Raw genomic sequence first — 21736 nt, 5'->3', positions numbered from 1 at the left:
TTATTAATTACCTAGTGGTGTGATCTTGGGCAAGTCACTTAACCCCATTGCCTAGCAAAGACCTAAAAAAATGCAATTGGATCATTCTGAGGTCACACAGCTAGTATGTATCATAGGTAAGACTTAAAGCCAGATGATCTATTTCTAAGTCTAGTGTTCTTTTCACTATTATGTCTGAAAAATTTCTCAGAATGAACTTGGATGATGGCTGTGTGAATGAACGACAAGTACACCAAGCCTTCTGTAAGCCCTTACCATCCCTTTTTGTTAAATTGGTTCCTTCTTGTGTGCTTGTGTCTGCATATTTGTCTGTATGTTTACTTTTCAGGAAACCTGATTTGTGTGTATGTATATATATATATATATATATATATATATATCTATAATGCATGTATACTCATAGAAAAACAGGCTTGCTCTTTAGTTTATGTCTATCGATAGTTCATCTATATTGAACTAAAGTGATATGATAACTGAACTAGCATGGGGTTTTGTCCCAGGTGCTGACAGAAAGCTCAGAAAGCTTCTTCCTTTGTGGAAAAACATACTTTGAGTCTCTTACCCTGTTCCTGCTGTAGAATATAGACCACTTACTGGCTCACTTGCCTACCCTTTATCCCAGATTCTGTGGTTATCATGTGTATTCTAAATCCTACCTAATCTGGGGTGTAGATTGCTTCTCAAAATCAGCCTGGCAAAAGGTAGCATGTTGAGGACACTGCTATCCCAGTAAACAATCAGCTGGGATATTGTAAATGATAATTACCTTGAGGACATCATCTCAGCTTGTACTAAATCTGAGTGCATGTATGATACCAATATGTTCTTCTTGATTGATTAAAGCAATCAATCATGGTCTTTATCAGATGATATGGTGCTAGTTCATGCAGTTCATGAACACAAAATATTTTAAAATATATTTTATTTATAACTTTTGTTTTTATATAGGATTAAAGAATTAAAGCTAGAGGGATTTCAGAAATCATTCGGTCCAATACTCCTCATTTTATAGATAAGGAAATTGGGGGCCAGGGAAGTTAAGTGACCCATCTAACATCAAATAGGATAGTTTTTTCCTGCTCTATCACAACTCCCTCCTACTCCCACCAACCATCCCTGTGCCTACCCAATGAACCTTTTTCTTGAAAAAAAGAAAAACATTTCAATGAAACCAACCAGCAGAGTCATTTTCTTGCCTATAATATCTCCAGGGAAAGGAAGGAGAAGTTGAGGATTTTGAAAAAAAATACATTGAAAATAATACACAGAGTGCTTACTATGTGTCAGACACTGTACTAAGTTCTTTACAGATAAGTTCTCCTTTGATCCTCCCAACAACCTTGTGAAATAGATTCTTTACTGAGGAAAGTGAGGCAAATAGGTTAAGTGACAAATGGCTAGTCACACAGCTAGTCAGTGTCTGAAGTTGTTTTTGAACTCAGATCTTGCCAAATCTATCTCCAGTGTTCTTTCTACTGTGCTACCTAGCTGAAGGATAAGTGTAACCTACTAATTATGAATTCTGAATATCTTGTCTTCTGGTTATATAAAATCTGTGAATATTTTCTTTAAAGGACAGTTAGATTTCAGCATCCTATTCTTTCTTTCCTTGCCTTTCAAAAACTGTAGTAAGGCCATGGTTCTTTAATTCAGCAAGAGCTATCTCTTCTCCCAAATTAACCACATCCTTGCAAATGAATTTCAAATATAGCCAAGGGGATTTTTTTGCACCTCTTAACCAAACCTATTTTTAGCTCCTTACACCACAGTTTCTGTTTGTCTATATGCCATCATAGCCTGGGATAGTAATGGAATTTACTTGGTTTTTAGTAGGGAGGCTAAAACCCAAAGAAAAGTTATTGCTATTCTTCTGTGATTCTTTTCTGCCCCTTTAAACTAGGGGAAGAATTTACACGAGACTCACTTCTAATATTAACATATTTCTGTGTCTTCCCTTGCCATACACTACATATAGTGAATGTCTCTTAGGTCTGTTATTAAATTTTATACAAATTTCCTTATTCATCTTCCTTTTGTAAATACCACTATGAAAGAAGTACATCTTACATTCACCCATCTCATTATTATGGTAATGATTTTCAATTTATAACTAATTAATGCTGCTCTATACCTAACCCATACCTCATGAACAGAAACCAAGGTGGAATTGTGGAGGGAAGGGACATATCCTCGGCTTCTGTGTTCAAAGATGAACTAGCTGTTAGGTGCTGCTTCTAAAACTACTTTGTTGAGAAAGTAATATCAATAGAAAAAAATTGCAATGGATTAAGAATCAAATAACCTAAGTTTGAAGCTCTCCTGCTTAGTAACTCTATGATTTTAGGCAGCTCATCTCTCCTCTCTGGGCCTCAGTTTCCTTTAAGTGATCTTTAAGTGCCTTGGAGCCCTAACTAAATTTAATGTTATTTCTTTGTGATTTGTCTTAGCCCCCAGGGATATTAAACAGCATGTTTTTGGGCTTCTAGGAAGAAGAATGGGAGGATAAGAATTGTTTATGCAAGTCTTAGGTCTGGCAGTTAGTTTAATATAGGCCAGTTTCCTGAAATGAAATAGATGAGGAGAAAGAGGGAGGGAGAAAAGGAAGGAGGAAAAAAATATGATAATGATATGCATAGATGCTCTTTGATCTTGGATATAATTCAAAGCAGTCAAGTCTCCCCCTCTGCAGGTGGCATTAGATAAGAGCTTCAAATTCCCTCTGTGAACTTTACTGGCACTACAAAGTAATTAGCTTTTGCCTGTTTATAAAGTGAGCATAAACAGGTACAAAAACTAGTTTCCCGTTTCCCTTCTGGATTAATTACAGACTTTTCTCCCTCTTGGGTTAATTAGACTTGTCTGCCACTGTTTTCCATGAAGATATTTGGGTGAATGGAAAGATGAATAATTATATTAGAAAAGCTATCCATGGGTAGGTTCATACCTAGTCAAACCTTTTGGTTTTACAGAGGAGGACACAGTTTCAGAGAGGGAAGTGTTTTGCCCAAGGTCATATAGATAATAAGTTGCAGGACTAGAGAAATCACAAATTGTTGTGAATTTCTTAGCCCTGAATGAATTCAGACTGAGGTCATTGCAACCACGTATCCTGTTATTTAGTGTTCTATAGTGTTGAATGGGAGGCTGGTCTAGATTTTTCTATAGTTCTAGGTTTCTATGGTCCTAGTTAGAAGGTGAATCTATCAAACTTATATATAAAAATAATAAAAATTTATATTTCCAACCACTTGTTCCTAGAGAAGGAAAAAGTACCTACCTCTAGTATCTTTGCCAAGAAAATCTCAAGTGGAATTACACAGAGTTGAACAGGCCTGAAAACTACTGAACAGCAACAAAACCACTTGTTCTGAGAATCCTATTTTATTAGGACTATCACTAGGAGATTCCAGTAGAGCTTCATGGAAAAAGTGACATACAAACATATAAAATATTACATATCACATATAATATACTATTTATATAATATGTTAATATTATGATACATATACTGTTATATACATGCATGTATTCATATATAAGCAAACAATTGTTCCATCATTTCTTCAAGGTATGGAAGTGACATTTAAGGGAAAGGAAAATGGTGACTATTACTGGCTCATCTTAGACTGTTTAGCGATCTATTACTTTTTTACAACATTAACTTTATCAGTAAAAAAGTGGTCTAAGTCAGCATTCAGTGTTTGAAAGCACATGACTGCATAGAGATCCTGGAGGTGTCCTCTTGAGTGGATATTTCTTTGTATTTTGATGATATATGGACTCATGAAGAAATGAGTGTGGAGAGGGCTGGTTGTGCTATGCTTGGTAATACCAATATACTTCTTTGAGTAGTTGGGATCTTTGATTAATTGAAGGAAATAATAAATTTCATTTAAATATTAGTTTAAAAGAGATATATTTTTCCCTAGTCCAAGTTAACAGATTCTCTGAAATCCATCTGTGACCATCTGTCTGTGGATGCTAGGCTAATAAGCCCTAGCCTAGGTGATATTCTAAAGTCCTTCCTTGTTTGAGATCAATGATCCTACAATCCTTTCAAATTAGCTGTCTTCAAGACTGGTATCTGAGGACTATGTCTATAGGAATCTATAGTAGAGGTTACAGTGACAAAAGCAATGATCATGTCATTGTAGAATGAAACCTGTAGATTTTCCAATCACTTCAAAGTGTTTTGTACTGAAAGATTCAACTGCATACCACACTGAAGTATTATAGGGAAAACTTGAGAAGAATATAGTCACATAGGCAGGAGGGCTTATAATATTTGATTAAGAAAGGAAAATAGTATACCCCCAAGTATTTTATAGATGAAGGAATTGGAGTCCTTAGAGGTCCAAAGAATTTCCTAGTCACATAAAGTGAAAAATAGAACTGAGATTTGAACCTAGGTCCTCTGACTCCATTTCAGCACTGAAAGGAAACACCAACATATTCCCTTATTTTACAGAATGAAGGAATGTGCCTTGATCAAAAATCTAGAAGACTATAGAGCAGAAAAAGCACAAACTCATTTTATCATATATTATATATATATGATGCCCTCTGGTTAGATTGGTGTAAGAGAAAACTGTCATAATGATGGGAGCCCTGAGAGTACAAAGACCTGGAGTTACCTCAGATCTGGAATTTACCAGTTGGATGACCATGGGAAAAAATCACTTTACTTCTCAGCCTGATGCTCTCAATTGGTGAAATGGAGGTACTACTTGAACTAGTTGTTGCCTTATGAAGAAGATGTGATGAAAGTGTTAAAAAATTCTATGGAAATAGTCATTATGGGAAGTAGTTGTATTGTAGTGGCAATAATAAAAAGAACATAGAGTTATGATTTAAGGTTAGAAAAACCTTCCACTCTCCTTTAACATCCATAGAGGCTTTGAGTCTCAGCCCATTCAAGTGTTGTATGGAAGAACATAGAACTTTCAATTGTTTTTCATTTATGTTTGACTCTTTGTGAATTTATTTGGGATTTTCTTGGCAAAGGCACTACAGTGGGTTGCCATGTCTTTCTTCAGATCATTTTTATAGATGAGGAAATGGAGACAAACAAGGTGAAGTGACTTGCCCAGAGTCACTTAGCTAGTAAATGTCTAGATTTTTCATTCAGAAAAACCAGTCTTGACTCTGTCATTTAATTCTGATAAGTATAACCATTAGCATCACTTCATTTTTCTGTCCTTCAGTTTTTTTCACCTTGTAAAATAGGGATAGTTCACCTTTAACTCTTAGAATATCTAAGAGAATTCATATAAATCTAGCAGCAAATACCACTTCTTCTATGCAACTTTTTTGATCTCCCTCAACTGCTGGTTTCTTCCTCAACATGATCTTGTGCTTTATTGGATTTGTTTTATGTATACATTTATATGTAAATGTGAATACAATATAAGCTATTTGAGGACAGGGACCAAGTAATTTTTTTTTTTTTATCCCCATAAGTTAGTATAGTGCCTTGAGCATGGTAGTTATTTATTGACTAACTGAACTATTGTTCAGTTTAACTCACAAAATGATTGTTATGATCAGATGAAATATGACATGAAAAGTACAAGATGCTACAAAGAAACAAACTATTATCATGATTTCATTGAACCCTCATATAAATTCTAGGAAATATGTAGAACAAGTAATATTATATATTCTTTTTGACAGTTGAGAAAACTGAGACCCAGTGTATCCAAACAACTTCATTTGGTTAACTAGCATTTATTACATACCTACTATGTATTAAGGATGATGCTAAGTTATGGGGAAAGAGAGAAAAATGCAAAAAAGTCAAAACAGGCTGTGTTCTCAAGAAGCTCAGATTCTAATAAGGAATACAACCTGCAAAACCCCCCTATATATACACATATACATACATACATACTCTGAAAGCATTTTGTATGTGCCCATTTATGTGCTTGCTGTTTTCTCCTTTAGAATACCCTCCTGGCAGGATTGCCTTTTCTCTAGATTCCCAATTCTTAACATAGTTCTTGTCATATATTAAGTGTTTAATAAATATTATTTGATAGACTGAACTTGCTCTGGGTTCTAAATTCTATGATCATGATGGGCCACTACTGTGCTGTAAAAAATAATGAGCAAGTTAACTTTAGGAAAACATTAAAAGACTTGCATGAAATAATGAAGACTGAAATGAACAGAATGAAGAGAATTTTGTATATAGTAACAGTAGTATTGTTCAAAGAGTAAATGTAAATGACTAAGCTGTTCTGAATTATATGAATATTCAAGTCAACAACATAGGACATGCTATCCACCTTTCAGAGAAAGAATTAATATATTGGACTAGATATTGTCTAGTTTCACACATATATTTGTGTCAAACCCCTGGTGTGGGGTTGAAAGTGGGAACTTGGAACCCAAATGTCACCAATTTTTTAAAAATATGTTAAAGAATAAAATAAACCATATGAAATGATACCTGGTCCATTGTTCTTCAGTCATGCTCCACTAGTTCTCATATAATATTGAGGACCATTTTCAGATGACCCCTGGTAGGAGTACATAGAAATGGTAACTAGAGAGAGTTAAGGGCTATATTGATGCAGTTAAGTCCCTTTCTGAAGAAGTGGTTCTTGCTATGTTATTTCAAAGCCTGTGCTGCAGGTGTAAGTAATAATACCATACATTGCTTCTGGATTGTAATAACAGGGTAGTGGCTATTAAACCACTCAGTGGTCTGCATGCAGAGCTTAGTAATCATTCAGTCGAAGTTGGAATGCCGTGGAGAGGTGTGATGGATAGCTGCTTAGTGTAATTTCTGGGCTTGTCACTTGTTTTGTGCCTTTGGGACTAGATAGCATGACTGTTGGATGAGGCTTTGAAAAATACCCTTTTTGGAGACTGGTTCCAACCAGTTAGAAGCTGGAATAAAATGTGATGTGAGTGGAAAAGCTATAAGATTGATCTTACTTCTTGGAAAAGAAATCATCTGACAGTTATTCAATCAACATACATGTATTAAGATCCTACTGTGTGTTAGGCATTGTACTAGGCAGTGGGAATACAAAACCAAAAGCAGAGCAGACTATGATCTTGAGGTGATGAAATTCTAGGGATGCAATAAAAGCAACTTCATCTTGGGTTAAGAGAAGAATTGGGAGAGAAATTTACAATTGAATGAGCTAATGATTTTTTTTTCTTTAGTTTTTGTTAGGCAATGGGGCCAAGTGATTTGCCTAAGGTCACACAGCTAAATAAGTATTAAGTGTCTGAGGTCAAATTTGAAGTCAGGTCCCTTCTGACTCCTGGGCCAGTACTCTATGCACTGCGCCACCTAGCTGCCCCAAACTAATAATTTTTACATTTTTATTCCTTTCTATGGCCATAGAACGTCAGAGTCTTGGAAATTATCTAGTCCAACCTCTTCATTTTCCCCAAGGAGGAAACTAAATGCCACAGAGGTTGTAACAAGTGTTAGGTCACACAGTTAGTAAATGGTGGAGCTAGGACCCAGGTCTTTTGATTTTGTCAGGAGTTATTTTTTCATTATGTTCTTGTCATGCTCTTGTCTCAAACACAGACACTTGTATTCAAATTGTCTTTTCTGTTCTTTTGTATGTGATTTTTGTTTTTAGGTTTTTGCAAGGCAAATGGGGTTAAGTGGCTTGCCCAAGGCCACACAGCTAGGTAATTATTAAGTGTCTGAGACCAGATTTGAACCCAGGTACTCCTGACTCCAGGGCTGGTGCTTTATCCACTGCACCACCTAGCTACCCCTGTATATGATTACTTTATATATTATTATTATTATTATTATTATTATTAATTATTATTATTAATGAAAACAGTGCAATGGAGCAATGGAGAACATTCTGGACTAGGAGTCAGAAAACCTGTGTTAAGTTCAATTCAACAAAGTACCTAGTAATAACTATATCTTACCCTTATATTGTACTTTAAAGTTTGCAAAACACTTTAACTCATTTGATTTTCCCAACAAGTCTTTGAGATAGGTACTGCAGGTATGATTAACCCCATTTAACAGATGAGTAACTGAAGTTTCTAAACAATTTGCTCAAGGACACACAACAATAAGTATTAGGGGTAGAGTTCATTTGCAAGTCTTTCTTACTCAAATCAAATTAAGTTTTATTAACTATGATATGCTATCTACTTTGTTCTAGGTCCTAGGTATACAAAGATGGATATACTCCAATCCAGGTACTGCTTTAGTTTAATAGGAGGGGGAAGAGAGGGTTTATACACAAATAACTATTTCACGAGGTAGAATGCTGTAAAGGTGAAGAAGTCTAGACAAAGGGCTCAGAGAAACATATTTCAGGGGAGGGGAGGTGTCCCACGGCCTATTCATGTCCTAGGTGAGTCCCTCCTTGATGTATTTCTTATTCTTTTCACAGATGCTTGACCACCCCAAGAGCTGCCTCCCTAATCTCACAGTCTTTATGTTTCTTAGAGATCTCCAACTCTGGATTTTGGAAACAAAAGGAACTTCTAGTCTTTAATTTACTATTCTTCCCTTGAGTGAATTGGACAAAGTTGTACTTTAGGAAGCTTGTTTAGGCAGTTGTGTGGAGGATTGGGAAATATAGAGCTGTGGAAGCCAAGAGTCCAATTAGGAAGATGTTCAAGGGAGAGGTGAGTGATGAGGATATGACCTACAATTTGGAGGTGGTGTGAATGTAGAGAAAGAAATCAAGGTGAGAGAAATGTTGGGGGAAGTAGAATCAAGAAGACTTGGTAAATAATTGGGTACTGGACTGAAGAGATAGAGAAGAGTTGAGAATGACCTCAAAACTACAAACCTTGTATGATCTTAGGTTGTCTAAATTTTTCCAGTTATTAAATGAGATGGTTAGATTATGATATATAGGTGGATGTCAGTACAACAAATTTATAGTTGTAATTCTAGCCTAACTTCTGATGTCACTCCACTTGAGATTTCTTAACTGTACTTTTTAATATAAGTATTATTATTGTAGAGAGAATGCTGAAAGTCAATCACTGTGTTGGAATGGTAAAGGTCCTGAGTGCTTTTACTATCTAGAGGAATGAATGCTGATTGTAACTCTTTACAGTTAAAGCACTTTTTGCTTGCTTTTTTCCCTGATATACTGACTCTAACCCACCTTGTGGAATAGATAGATCAATTATTATTATCATCCATTTTTTGAATGAAGAAACTGGGGCAAGATGAAGAAGATCATAGTATCATAGTCTAATGAATTTAGAATCGGAAGGGACCTTAAAGGCCTGAGTCCATTTCTTTAATTTTACATATGAATGAGGAAACTGAAGGTCAGAAAGATTAAACAACTTGCTCTTAGTCACACAGCCAGTAAGGGTCTGAAGCAGGATTCAAATTCAGGCTTTTCTGATTCTAAGTCTAGTGCTCTATTCACTGTGCCACTTACTTGACTTATCCAACTTATAGAAAGAATATAAACTCCTTGAAGGCAGGAACTATTCTGTTTCTGTGTTTATTTCCAGTTATTACCACAAGCTCAATGCGTATTAAATATTTATTGAATTAAATTCACTTCTTATGCCAAGTTGGCTGCTTCCCCCCCCATACCATCCTGATAATCAATAGGTAGGCAGGTAACATAAATAATTAGAATACCGGGTACCTACTTTGGACTATGTCAACCAGAAGGAATTGAACTCTGTACCCACTTGTTATAAGATCTTTCTACCATATTGTAGAGCAATGGATAGTCTGTATGTTAGGAAAGTCCCAGGTAAATTGGTTTAGCAGTGAGCTGTATATTAATTCAAAGGTCTTATTGGCCTGCTGCTGATTATGCTTTTCCATCTGGAACATACAGTGTATATTCACTTGGGAAGCTTACTCAGTTCATTAATAGCTGTTTCAAAGTCGTGATATAAAGTAGGCCACAGCTATTCAAGTAACCGAAACTGTGAAATAAACTATATTTTTGTATTTGGTTCACTTCAGTGCTGTGATCTATTACTTTCCAATTTATCTGAGATAAAACCTGGAATTTTCACCATTAGCTTCAGCATTTTATTAGATAGTAGCCTTCAAAATCTCACCTGATTTGAAGGAAAAGAGAAGGAAATAAGCATTTATATATCACCTACTATTTGTCTATTCTGTGCTTAATATTTTATAAATATCTCATATGTTTGTCACAATTACTCTGAAAGATTGGTGCTATTATTCAACTCATTTTACAGTTGAGGAAGCTGAGTCAAACAAGTTACAATACTTGCCCAGGGTCATATAACTGGTAAATGTCTGAGACCCATTTTGTTCTTGGGTCTTCTTTACAGTTTCTCACTTAGTTATATTCACTGTGTCCACTTAACTGCCCACTCTCTAACTTGCCCTTTGAAGAGGTTGGTCAGGTATGTGTAGAGGGGAGGAATTGAGTCCTTCTATATCCATTGACTGATTCCCACCTACCATCACAGCCCACATCTGGACCCATCTTATATTGGTGTGAGTGAGTGGGGAGAATGAAATTTTTGGTGATCTGGATGCCTGAAATCTTTTAGTCTGACTACTCCCAATATTAGCATTATGTTCAACACAAAGAGATTAACTGACTGTGAAGTCCCCATATTGATCTCTCAGGATGCTTTCCCCCCATGAATTCTGATCAACAGCATCACAAATAATAGGACTAAGAGGCAGCATGGGGTGATTGATAAAAGAGGTGTCTCCAGACCTTAGGATTGATCCTATGGCTTCACTCACACTCTTGGTGCCTGCCATGGCCTCTAATCTTTATAAGTTTTAACTCTCCCATTAGAATATCAGCTTCTTGAGGATAAACAATTTTATATCATTATCATCTAACACAGTTTGTAGCACAAAGTGCCTTTTCATCCATCTCTCCATCAGTAAATCTGTTCATTCATCTGTGTTCAATTTTTGCTTCTGAAACAAAGTAATTTAATAACCATTGTTATTAATTTATTTGACTATTTCAGGCAACTTTCTAAGATGGTTTTTAGATGAACTTCTATTTTGTGAAAGGAAGTTCATGTGCTAAAAATTCCCCGTACTAAAAAATTCACAGGTCTAAAACTAATGTAAAGGTCCAAGTTAGGAGTTACATCACTGATCATTCTTCATTGTCTCTAAACAAATTAAGCATATTTCTATCATAAACTCATTGGATTGGCATTGAAAATCCTCCATGATCCAGTTCACACTAACTTTTTGGATCTCTTATTCTACTTGTTGCTTTGACATTGCTTAAATTGTAGCCCTACTGGACTATTGCTGATCAATTTTTTTTTCTATGCCATTCCACACTGCCTAGAATGCTAAAACTTTTCCCCTTCCCCTTGTCTTTCTTCACCTGTAGAAATTGCTACTCATTTTTCAAGGTTTGATTCAAATGCCATTTTCTCTATGGAGATTTCCCTGATCCCTTCAACCAGATCTAAGCTTCTCTTTCTCTTCTGAATATAGCCCTTTATTTGTACCCTTTTTTGGACTCTTCCTGCATTCTATCTCATGTTAAAGTTATTGTCTGCCTGCTAAGAACCTCCAATGAGCCTTCAAGATGATGAAATCATCTTGAGTTCTTGAGGACTATTCCATCAGAGCACAGGATTTCATAATGCTTACCAAATTGGAAAGGCTTAGAGTATTGACCCAATGATGAATTATGTTCCTGTTATCTTTAGATTCATACAGGGAATTGTGGCATGTCATCCAGTAGAGATCTGGCTATAAAGTGATTATTTTTTTTCTTTACAATAATTCAAGATGTCTGTCTACAAAGACACTTGTATTGCCTTCTTTGTTGGAGGAAGGTCCTACATTGAAGAAATAATAGATTCTTGAGGTCTTGGATAATAAAATTGTATTTGCATTGCCTGATCATTCTTTTTACTTTTAGAAAGATTTTATTTATTTTGAATTTTACAATTCCCCCCCCCAATCTTGCTTCTTTCCTCCTACCCCCCCAACAGAAGGCAGTCTGTTAGTCTTTACATTGTTTCCATGGTATACATTGATCTAAGTTGAATGTGATGAGAGAGAAATCATATCCTTAAGGAAGAAAAATAAAATATAAGAGATAGCAAAATTACATAAGAAGATAACTTTTTAAAATTAAAGGTAATAATCTTTGGTTTTTGTTCAAACTCCACAATTCTTTCTTTGGAATCAGATGGTATTTTCCATCACAGAAACACCCAAATTGTGCCTAATTGTTGTATTGATGGAATGAACAAGTCCATTAAGTTTGATCATCACCCCTATGTTGCTGTTAGAGTGTACAATGTTCTTCTGGTTCTGTTCATCTCACTTAGCATCAGTTCATGCAAATCCTTCCATTCCCTAATCAATTTTTAATTCAATTTAGATAGAGTACTGGATTGGAGTTAGGATGATCTGACTTTGGATCTTGCCTTAAATGCTTGTTAGCTGTTGAATTCAGACCTTAACCTCTCTTAGCTTCAGTATCCTCATCTGTAACATGATGATAATAATAGCAACTACCTTATAGCATTATTGGGGCTCAACTGAGATAATATATGCAAGCCACTTTGCAAACTTTAAAGTTCTATTGCTGTTCTCATTTTTCTGTCCCTCTTATCCCACAGACTAAGCAGGGGATTTTGCATATAGTAGGTGCTTTTGAGGTATTTGATGAAGACACATGTGTAACATCTCTCTAATATACTTATTATATAGTCATTATCTATTGTAGTTTTCAATGTAGCATCACCCTAAGTGACTATGAGTTTCATGAGGACAATGACTGTGTCTTATCTTTCAGTGTTTAGCACTATAGGAATTAAATAAATGGGTGTCAAATGAGGACAGTATGGGCAATAAATCAGTAAAAATGTTAGACTTGATGAGCTTTCTTTTCACTTACAATTCTAAGTAAGGATTTTTAAATGAGTGAGGGAAGGAATGAATGATCATTGGGTTCTACACAGAAGGAGAATTATCTTCTCTCTGGGTCATAGGATCTTGAATTTAGAACTAGAAGAGAATCTGGAGATCATTGAGGTTCAATATAGTAATATTATAGATGAGAAAATTGAGGCACAGAGAAGTTAAGTAGTCCACAATCATATAACTAGTAACTTTCTGAGAGAAGATTTGAACTCGTCTTTCTGACTTTTTGACTATGCTGTCTATCATAGCAATTTGTCAATCCTAAACTCAATCTAAATGGGATAAAGTGCAGGACTCTTAAAAACTCGAGGTTCAGATGGCAATGCAACTGCTTTTTTATTTCTCTTTCAAGAGTTGGTATAGTTGAGGCTACAGTCCAGGGGCAAGTTTGGAGGAGAGAACAAAGCTGCATTAACTCTTCTTTGCCTGATTCTTTTTAGAATGTTTTCCTATTTATTCTCTCTCTCTCTCTCTCTCTCTCTCTCTCTCTCTCTCTCTCTCTCTCTCTCTCTCTCTCTCATTACAATCCAACTCAACTTCTGTTTTCTCATTTGGTCTTTTCCTGATCTTCCATGGTTTTAGTTTACATTACTTCTTTGTCTCTGTTGGTTACTGCACATTTCCTCTTTTATAATCTCTCCTTTTCTTCAAAGTCTAACTACTTACTCCCTTCTCCATAGCATCTTCTAGACCTCACTATTTCAGGTGTCAGTGATCCTTCATTCCTCAATTTTCTTATGTATTTTCTTTGTTTCTTTCCTTTGCTTCTACATGGACCTTTGAATCACAGTTATTTGTCCTTTCCCCCTGTTAAACCACTAACTTCTTGAGAGAGGTACTTTTCATATTTCACTTGAATTAAAATATTGGTTTTAATTTTGTCTTGTTTAAAGCCTAAGAGCATCTTTTATTCCTCACCAAAAAAAAGTCATTTTGGTTTGAGGATTTGTGACTTTTCCCTCTCTTGTTAGTCCATTATTCTCAAGAGACATTCTAGAATTCTCAAAATGAAATAATTTGAATTCTATTTAATTTGAGAAAAGCTTGTACTGGCTAGTTCCTTATAGGAGAGAACAATGTCCCAACCAAATTATCCAACTTGGTAGTCCATGAACTTAATATTCCATTTCTTGTCTGTTATTTTTTCCTTTCCAGGCACAGAACAGTCATTTATTTCTTCCCCATAGGAGGAGTGCTTAAAATGCTAAAGACTTACAAACATGCATTGACAAAGACATAAACATGATACAGTAACTTATAAATAAATATTATTTTCTCCCAGGTGGTTGATATTTAAACTATCAGAATGTGAAGCAATTTGTTGGACTGTTGAAGAGGCATCTTACTTTCTCCTTGGGCTGAACTATTTCCCTTGGGATTCATACCTTTTGATAAGCTAGCAAGGAAGGTGGGGTTTCCCCTTCAGTCACTGACCATCTCCGTCAAGAAATGCTATAGACACAGTCACTATATCTTTGCACAGGTTCTTTCCACTGCCTGAACAGTCTCCTCTGCACTTCTGTTTCTTAGGATTTTTAATTCCTTTCCAAATAGTTTTTTTTTACACTTCAGTGATCATTTTATTGACCTTTTAATAGAAAACAGGACTTTATTTGCCAGGAAGGATGATGCCATCATACTTCTGTTGCAACCAGAGCATGACTTCCTCTCTGCCAATTCTGTGTTTGGCCCCAATGCAGCCTGTCCTACATTTCTTGTCTGCAATGCTGAACCCGGGTCTGCCCAGCACCACATAGAAGTCCAAGCCATAGATACCAATGCTTGGGTCATATTTAATCCCCAGATCGATGTGCTCTTGGATCCCAAAGCCAAAGTTGCCAGTATCTGAGAAGTTATTTTTCCTTAACTCATATTCTTGTACCTTCAGTCCCTTCTCCAGAATCTCTTCATCTTTGGCCCCATGAACTGTGCAGTGAACTGTGATCTTCTCGTTTCTCCTGATTCCAAAAGACCTGACAGTATAGCGAGCTTTGGAGAACACTGGGGTTTGGCCTATGAGCTGCTCCAACACTTTGACTGCTCTGGTCAGCCTGTCCCCACTCTCCCCAACACAGATGTTGAGGCAGAGCTTTCGGATTCTCAGTTCCTGCATGGGGTTTTCCTTTTCACTTTGATCTTGTGCCATGGTGGATAACTGGAAGTCCAAATAGCTTTGATGAATGACTGTCTCCTACAAAAAAGTCTTTCCCAATGTCCCCAGTTGTTAGCAGTTCCCTCAAGACTATTTTGCATTTATTTGATTATATTTGCTCATATACATATTATGTGTAATATTAATATATAATACTTTCCCAAGTATAATGTAAGATTCATTAAAGCAAAAACTTTTATTTTCATATGTATCTCTAGGACTTACAAGTTACATATAATAGATAGTTAATAAATACTTGTTGAATATCAATTATCCAAGTGATGGACTAAAATAAGAGTTGGTTTAGGATTCAGAACTCTGCCATTTACTACCTCTCTGACTTTTTATAAGTCACTACCTTCGGACTCTTTATCTGAAAAAATGAAGGAAATGGTCTAGTTGCCTGCCAACTCTAAATTATGATTCTATGAAATGTATTGAAGATGACTGGGAATCCCATTGTAGTTAACTTTCTTGTTCCTTCCAAAGGGGTCTGTTTGCTTTCAAGTTAGGATCTATATTGAGTTTTCTGAAACTAAAAAAAAACTCCTATCTGAACTATATTACCACCATAGGCTCTTCCCATTGAAATAATTTTCTTTAACTCTTAGAAGCAAGAGTAAAAAAGTATATCCATATTGCCTGAACCCTGAGAAATTCTGCCATTTAGTCTTTATCTTGGACCCTTGGCATGAATTCAAGAATCAGTTGAACAAATAGAATTTTCTCAGCAGCGTTGCCATTTAACTTGCATGCCCTGGGACTGAGCACATCTTTCCCTAATGGGCATCTGGGTTTGCCTCTGGAAATCAAGGCTTTTAGGAATGTGATGAATGAGATGAAATACTTTGGCCAGCATTTCTGGTTTGGGTATGATTAGGAAGAGCTTAGAGCTTGTTTCCTCAAACAATACTGCTAAGAGAAAATGGCCTGGCCTTTCTCTCCATTGCTGTCAGCATGTCAATGTGGCAGCAGGAGCAGAGTCAGAGAATGATACAGAGGTAGGGGCATGTGTTCTCTAAAGAATTAAATGGCAGAATAAAGAACAGTCAAGGGTGGCAATGTCGCTTTTCTCCTCTGACTCTCAGAAAAAATAATGCTGTTGAGGGACTCTACATTTGGCTTTGTGTGCAATGCTGTGGAACTCCTGAGGGCATGTGGATCTTAGAATTGGACTTCTGGGATTTGATCTTTAAAATTAACTATTGGTTCAACTATACATTCTGCCAAGTGAAGGCTCCCTCCCTCAGGAATATCCTCTCTGGCTTTAACCCATTATTCTTTAGGGTGAGAAAGGAAGGGATGCTCCTCTTCCCCCACTAACATTTTTCTATTTCTTTTTTTTCTGCTAAGATTCTTAGAGTTCTCTAAACCTGCTTTCCACATGACCCATGTGGACAGCCATGTGATTGGCTGGCTTATGACTCTCTCTTCATTCTTTATCCCACTCTACTTCTTGCTCTCTGGAGCCCCCATGCATGACTAGCCAATGAAGTGTTTCTCTTTCAGGAGCCGTGAATGGATTAATGTAGACCAAAGCTGTTTGTGGTCCTTTTATCAGAACAAAGGGGATAGTTTGTGATTTGAGAATATTGAGGCAACCTGGAGGGTAGGGGAGAGGATAAAACATATGGGGTGTATGGCTGGGTGGCACAGTGGATAGAGCACAGGCCCTGGGTTCAAGAGGACCTGAGTTCAAATCCAGTCTCAGATGTTTAATAATTACCTAGCTGTGTGGCCTTGGGCAAGCCACTTAACCCCATTACCTAGCAAAAACCTAAAAAAAAGACATATAGGAGGGAACAGAGAGATATCAAGTTCACAGAAACAAACCAAAGCCATTTGGGTTGTTTTATCTATTGGAGAGTCATAAGAGGTTTCTATATCAGTGATAACTCACCTTCCTATAGTACCTTACTATAATCATATGATAAAATAGTACAAGCATTAATATCCACCTTTTATAGAGGATGAATTTGAGGTTCAGAGAAGATCATGTAGATCATAAAGGTAAAAGCCAGTCTTAGAATCATAGATGTAGTTGGAAAGGACCTTAGAGGCCCTCTGTGTACACCAGTATCTGTTTTTAGAGATGGGGAAATTTGATGCCCAGGATGAGCAAATGATTATCCCAAGGTCACACAGGATTTGAACCCAGGTTCTCTCACATGTGATTTTCTAGTTTCTACCACATTGATCTGCTTCTGATCCCAATTCCAGTTTTCTTTAAAAATGTATTTTTTTGGAATCTTTTCTCTTTACATCAGTGACTTTTCCCAATACATCTTTTCAACTCTCCCCATTCCTTCCCTTATAGTAAAGAATTTTTAAAAGGGGGGAGAACAATTGCTCAAATCTAACCAATATGTTAATCAAGTCTAATAATGTATTTAGTGTTTCAAACCCAGAAATACTCTTATTCCTCACTCTCTCTTCCCCCAAAGAAGAAAAGGAAGTTCACTTTCTCATCTCTTGGTCATTATAGTTTGTGTTTTTTAAAAAAAAGTTTCTAAATTAATTTTTTTGATCAATGAAAGTCTACTCACATTTCTTTAGTACCTTATTATAATCATGTGATATTAATTATGTAAGTATCTTTTATAGATGGTGAATTTGAGTTCATAAAAGGTCATATAGATCATAGAAGTCTCTCCCTTTTCTCTTCCCTTGCCCTTTCCCCAAGAAGAAAGAAAAACCCAAATCAAAACCCTTGCTACAAATATGTAAAGTCAAGCAAAACAAATTCTCATTTTGTCCACATCCAAAAATTATATTTGTCTCAATTCACACTCTGAGTCCCATCAGCTCTCTTTCAGGAGGTCCATAGTATGATTCATTATGAATTCTCTGGAATCATGATTGGTCACCATGCTGGTCATTTTAGTTGTATAATATCCAGGGTGTTTTTGCAAGGTAAATGGGGTTAAGTGGCTTGCCCAAGGCCACACAGCTAGGTAATTATTAAATGTCTGAGACCGGATTTGAACTCAGGGACTCCTGACTCCAGGGCTGGTGCTCTATCCACTGTGGCACCTAGCTGCCCCAATGATATTGTTTTAATTGTATTGTTCTTTCCATTTGTATTTTAAATAATTATGTATATTTTCTTGTTTCTGCTTAATTCAGTTTGCATCAGTTCATAGAAGTCTTCCTATGATTTTCTGTATTTATCAAATTGTTTTTCAGAGCACAGTCCTGTGACAATTGAAGGGCATTTACTATGTTTCCACATTTTTCCTGCTGAAAAAGCATTACTATAAATATTTTGCTGCATATAGGCCCATTGTTTTTAATGATTGACCTCTTGGAGGAATATGCCTAAAAATAACATCTCTGGATCAAAAGATATAGATATATTAATTGCTTTTTTAGCATAATTCTAAATCGTGTAACAGACTGGTTAGGTCAGTTCACAGTTCCACAATCCTTTCAATGTTAATTCTCATCTTTTGTCATCTTTGCCAATTTCCTGGATGTGAGATGAAACTTTGGGTTGCTTTAATTTACCTTCCTCTTATTTAGTGATTTGGAATATTCATATGACTGCTAATATTCACATGGCTCCCTTTCATATCCTTTGTTCACTTATCTTTTGAGGAATGGTTTTTGACCTTTTGTATTTGGATCCTTGTATATCTTGACAGACTCATTCTTGATATTTTTGTTTGAAGTTTTCTCTCTGAGTTGATCCAGTTTTCTATCTGTTATACTACATTACCTCCCTCAGAAATGAGTAATTTTTTTTATCAATTAATAAGTATTTATTTAGCATCTGTGTGTTTTAGCCATGGTCTAGGCTTTAGAAATGTAAAGAATGAAACAATCTCTAGTGAGGCAGACAAGTGCACATACAAATATATACAGTGTTATCATGAAGTAAATAAATATAAACATATAAAAAGTTAAATATAAAGTATTTTGAGAGAGAGTACACCAGCAATTAGGAAGATCAGGAAAAACTTCATGCAGAAAATGGTGTTTAACCTGTGTCTTAAAGAATGAGAAGAACTCAAGGAGGAGATTTAGATCAGCCATATAGGATGGTCAGGGGTAAAGGCAAAGAGAGAGAGAGAGAGAGAGAGAGAGAGAGAGAGAGAGAGAGAGAGAGAGAGAGATGGACCTGATAAGAGAATAAGAGAGAAGGCCAGTTTGGTTGGATTGCAGAGCATGGCAGGGAGAGTAATATACAATTGACAAGATAATTGAGGCCAGGTATCATAGAGATTTAAAAGATAGTTTATTTTTTAATCCTATTTATAATAGGAATTGATTAGATAATGAAAGAAGGAATAATCATTTATATGTGCCTATTAAGTGTCAAGCACTCTGCTAATTGCTTTACAAATGTTATCTCATTGATTCTCATACCAGTCTGGTAGATAGGTTCTGTCATTATCTTCATTTTACAGTTGGGGAACCTGAGGCAAATAGAGTTTAAGAAACATGTCCTGATTCATGCAGTAAATAAGCATCCAAGGCCAAATTTGAAATTAACTCTTCTTGGTTGCAGGCTCAGATCCTAGTACCTATTCACTGTACTACCTAATTGTCTAGAATAGGGGAGTCACATAATCTGATCTGCATTTAGGGGAAAAGACTTTAGGAACAATGCTAAAGAATAAAAGAATAAAGCAGAGGAGGGAAAGTCTTTTTTTTAAATCAAATTTAATCTTTAAGGTAATGGGGTTAAGTGACTTGCCCAAGGTCTCGCAGCTAGCAATTATTGAGTGTCTGAGGCTGGATTTGAACCCATGTCCTCCTGACTCCAGGGCTGGTGTGCTAACCAATGTACCACCTAGCTGACCTGAGGGAAAGTCCTGAAGTAAATAGATGAATTCAGAGGCTGTTGCAGTAATCTATGTGAGAGATAATGAGACACTAAACTAAAGTGACAGCGGTTTGATTGGAGGGAAAGAGTTCATGTATGAGAGATTGCTATGTTCCGAATACTCTGGGAGATTCATATATATATATATATATATATATATATATATATATATATATATATATATATATATATATAACTCAGGATTGACCTTTAAACAACTTATTATCTTGGAGGAGAGAAGGTGGGCATGCAGATTATTACAGCACACCTCTTTGTGTAAGTGCCATGTGAATTGTACAAAACATAATAGAAATCTAGTGGTGGGAAAGATTACTTCTGAATAGATCTAGAAGGAAGGCTTCATGGCAAAGGTGAAATTTGAAATGTATCTTGGAGAATAGGGGCTACTTCTATAGGCACAGCTGCACAATTTGGACATGTTTGTAAAACAAGGGATGGCCCAAGTTAGGGAACACATAGTACAATACATGTAGTAAAGGCCTAAAAGAGAAAGTAGCAAGATATCATCTCAAGTGGACTAGACCTAGGGTGTGGATGGAATAGGCTTGAATCTCGATTCTACTTACTTTGTGAACATGTTCCCTTTCCTCAGCTATAAAATGAGGGGATTGGGCTGGTTGATGTCTAGGTTTCTTTTCTGCTAATGTCCCTATGCTTAACCAATATTTATTTGTCCTCTACAATTCAATTAAATGGGATAGCAGTCTCTCAATTCCATTTGCTCCTACTCCTGAACTGGGTCACTTAACTCCAATAGAAAAAAAACATAGAAGAGAAGAACCAAGAGCACAAACCAGAAAGAAGTTTCCATCATACTTACTTCCTTTAGTTCTTCATTTTTACTTTTCTCCCTATCACTCCTCATTCTTTACTTAGATTGGCCAGTTCTATTCAGAGGAAAGAAGAAACAAGAGAATTTTGATGAGTCAGAACAAAATTTGGTTGCCTTTAGGTACAAGAAAACTATTTGTTTTAAGGAAAAGGTAGGAGAGCAGGACAGGAAAGCATGGAGGTTGTATCTTTCATATTGACAGTCTAATGGTAATAGAAATAATTTCTCCTTGCCTATAATTTAAAATCTATCCCAAGTTCTTTAATTCATAGCTTAGATGATCCCAAATCTTTTTATTCTAGCATCAGAAAATGTTTCAGATGTCAGTTTGTGTTGCCTGAACAGAATGTACTTGGTTTTAAGTGGATCTATTTCTGCTGGGAATGGGCAACCCACCTCCTTGTCTCTGTTTATGCTCAACTAAAAGAGGAACTTCTATAGGTAACATGTCAAATGAGAAGCTGATCAAGCAGAAAGATGTTCCAGAATTGGGATCAGTTCTTAGAATCATCAGAAATTGTCAGTGATTTCCCCATTATCTAATTGGCATTTCAGTTATTGAGCTTAGCATTCCAGGTCTTTTCCAACATTACTACAACCTGCTTTCCTAGCCTCACTTTATACTACTCTGCTTTATGTCTTCTGCGCTCTGGAAAACTAGCTTATCTGCCAATTCCCAAATTCATCCTTCCTTTTCTTATCTCTGTGATTAAAACATAGTTTTCATCCTGTTCCCTTATGTCTACTTGTTGAGATCCTGTCTGTTCCTCAAGGTCTAGCTCATGTGCCATTTCCCCATGGAACTCTATTCACATTATCTAGTCAACTCCTCTAGCCAGAAGTATTCTCCAATTGTTTTGTTCCTCTGTAATTTATTTCTGTGTAGGTATAAGGATTTAGAAGCTAGAGACCTTGTTTTATTCCTCTTTGCAGTCCACATAGTGCTTTTCATAGTGGTTCGTGCATGGTAGGTTTTCAGGGACTGTTTGTTGAATTGAATTGTTAAAATAAGCTTTCTAT

General features: G+C 36.2%; 2 protein-coding genes across 3 annotated transcripts in view; one reads left to right on the top strand and one right to left on the bottom strand.

Annotated features, from left to right (window-relative positions):
• Window positions 1-21736, top strand: part of PTPRT (protein tyrosine phosphatase receptor type T) — a 1378737-nt gene that overhangs the window by 163487 nt on the left and 1193514 nt on the right. The gene's annotated exons all lie outside the window — the stretch shown is intronic.
• LOC141505804 (large ribosomal subunit protein uL5-like) lies at window positions 14444-15029 on the bottom strand. The gene has a single exon (XM_074211995.1). The coding sequence runs from the start codon at window positions 15027-15029 to the stop codon at window positions 14493-14495; it is 537 nt and encodes a 178-aa protein (XP_074068096.1). The 3' UTR covers window positions 14444-14492.

This window comes from Macrotis lagotis, chromosome 1 (assembly GCF_037893015.1).
Source record: "Macrotis lagotis isolate mMagLag1 chromosome 1, bilby.v1.9.chrom.fasta, whole genome shotgun sequence".
Taxonomy (NCBI): Eukaryota; Metazoa; Chordata; class Mammalia; order Peramelemorphia; family Peramelidae; genus Macrotis; species Macrotis lagotis.
The sequence above is the reverse complement of the archived record's forward strand: the minus strand, read 5'-3'. Positions and strand labels throughout refer to the sequence as shown.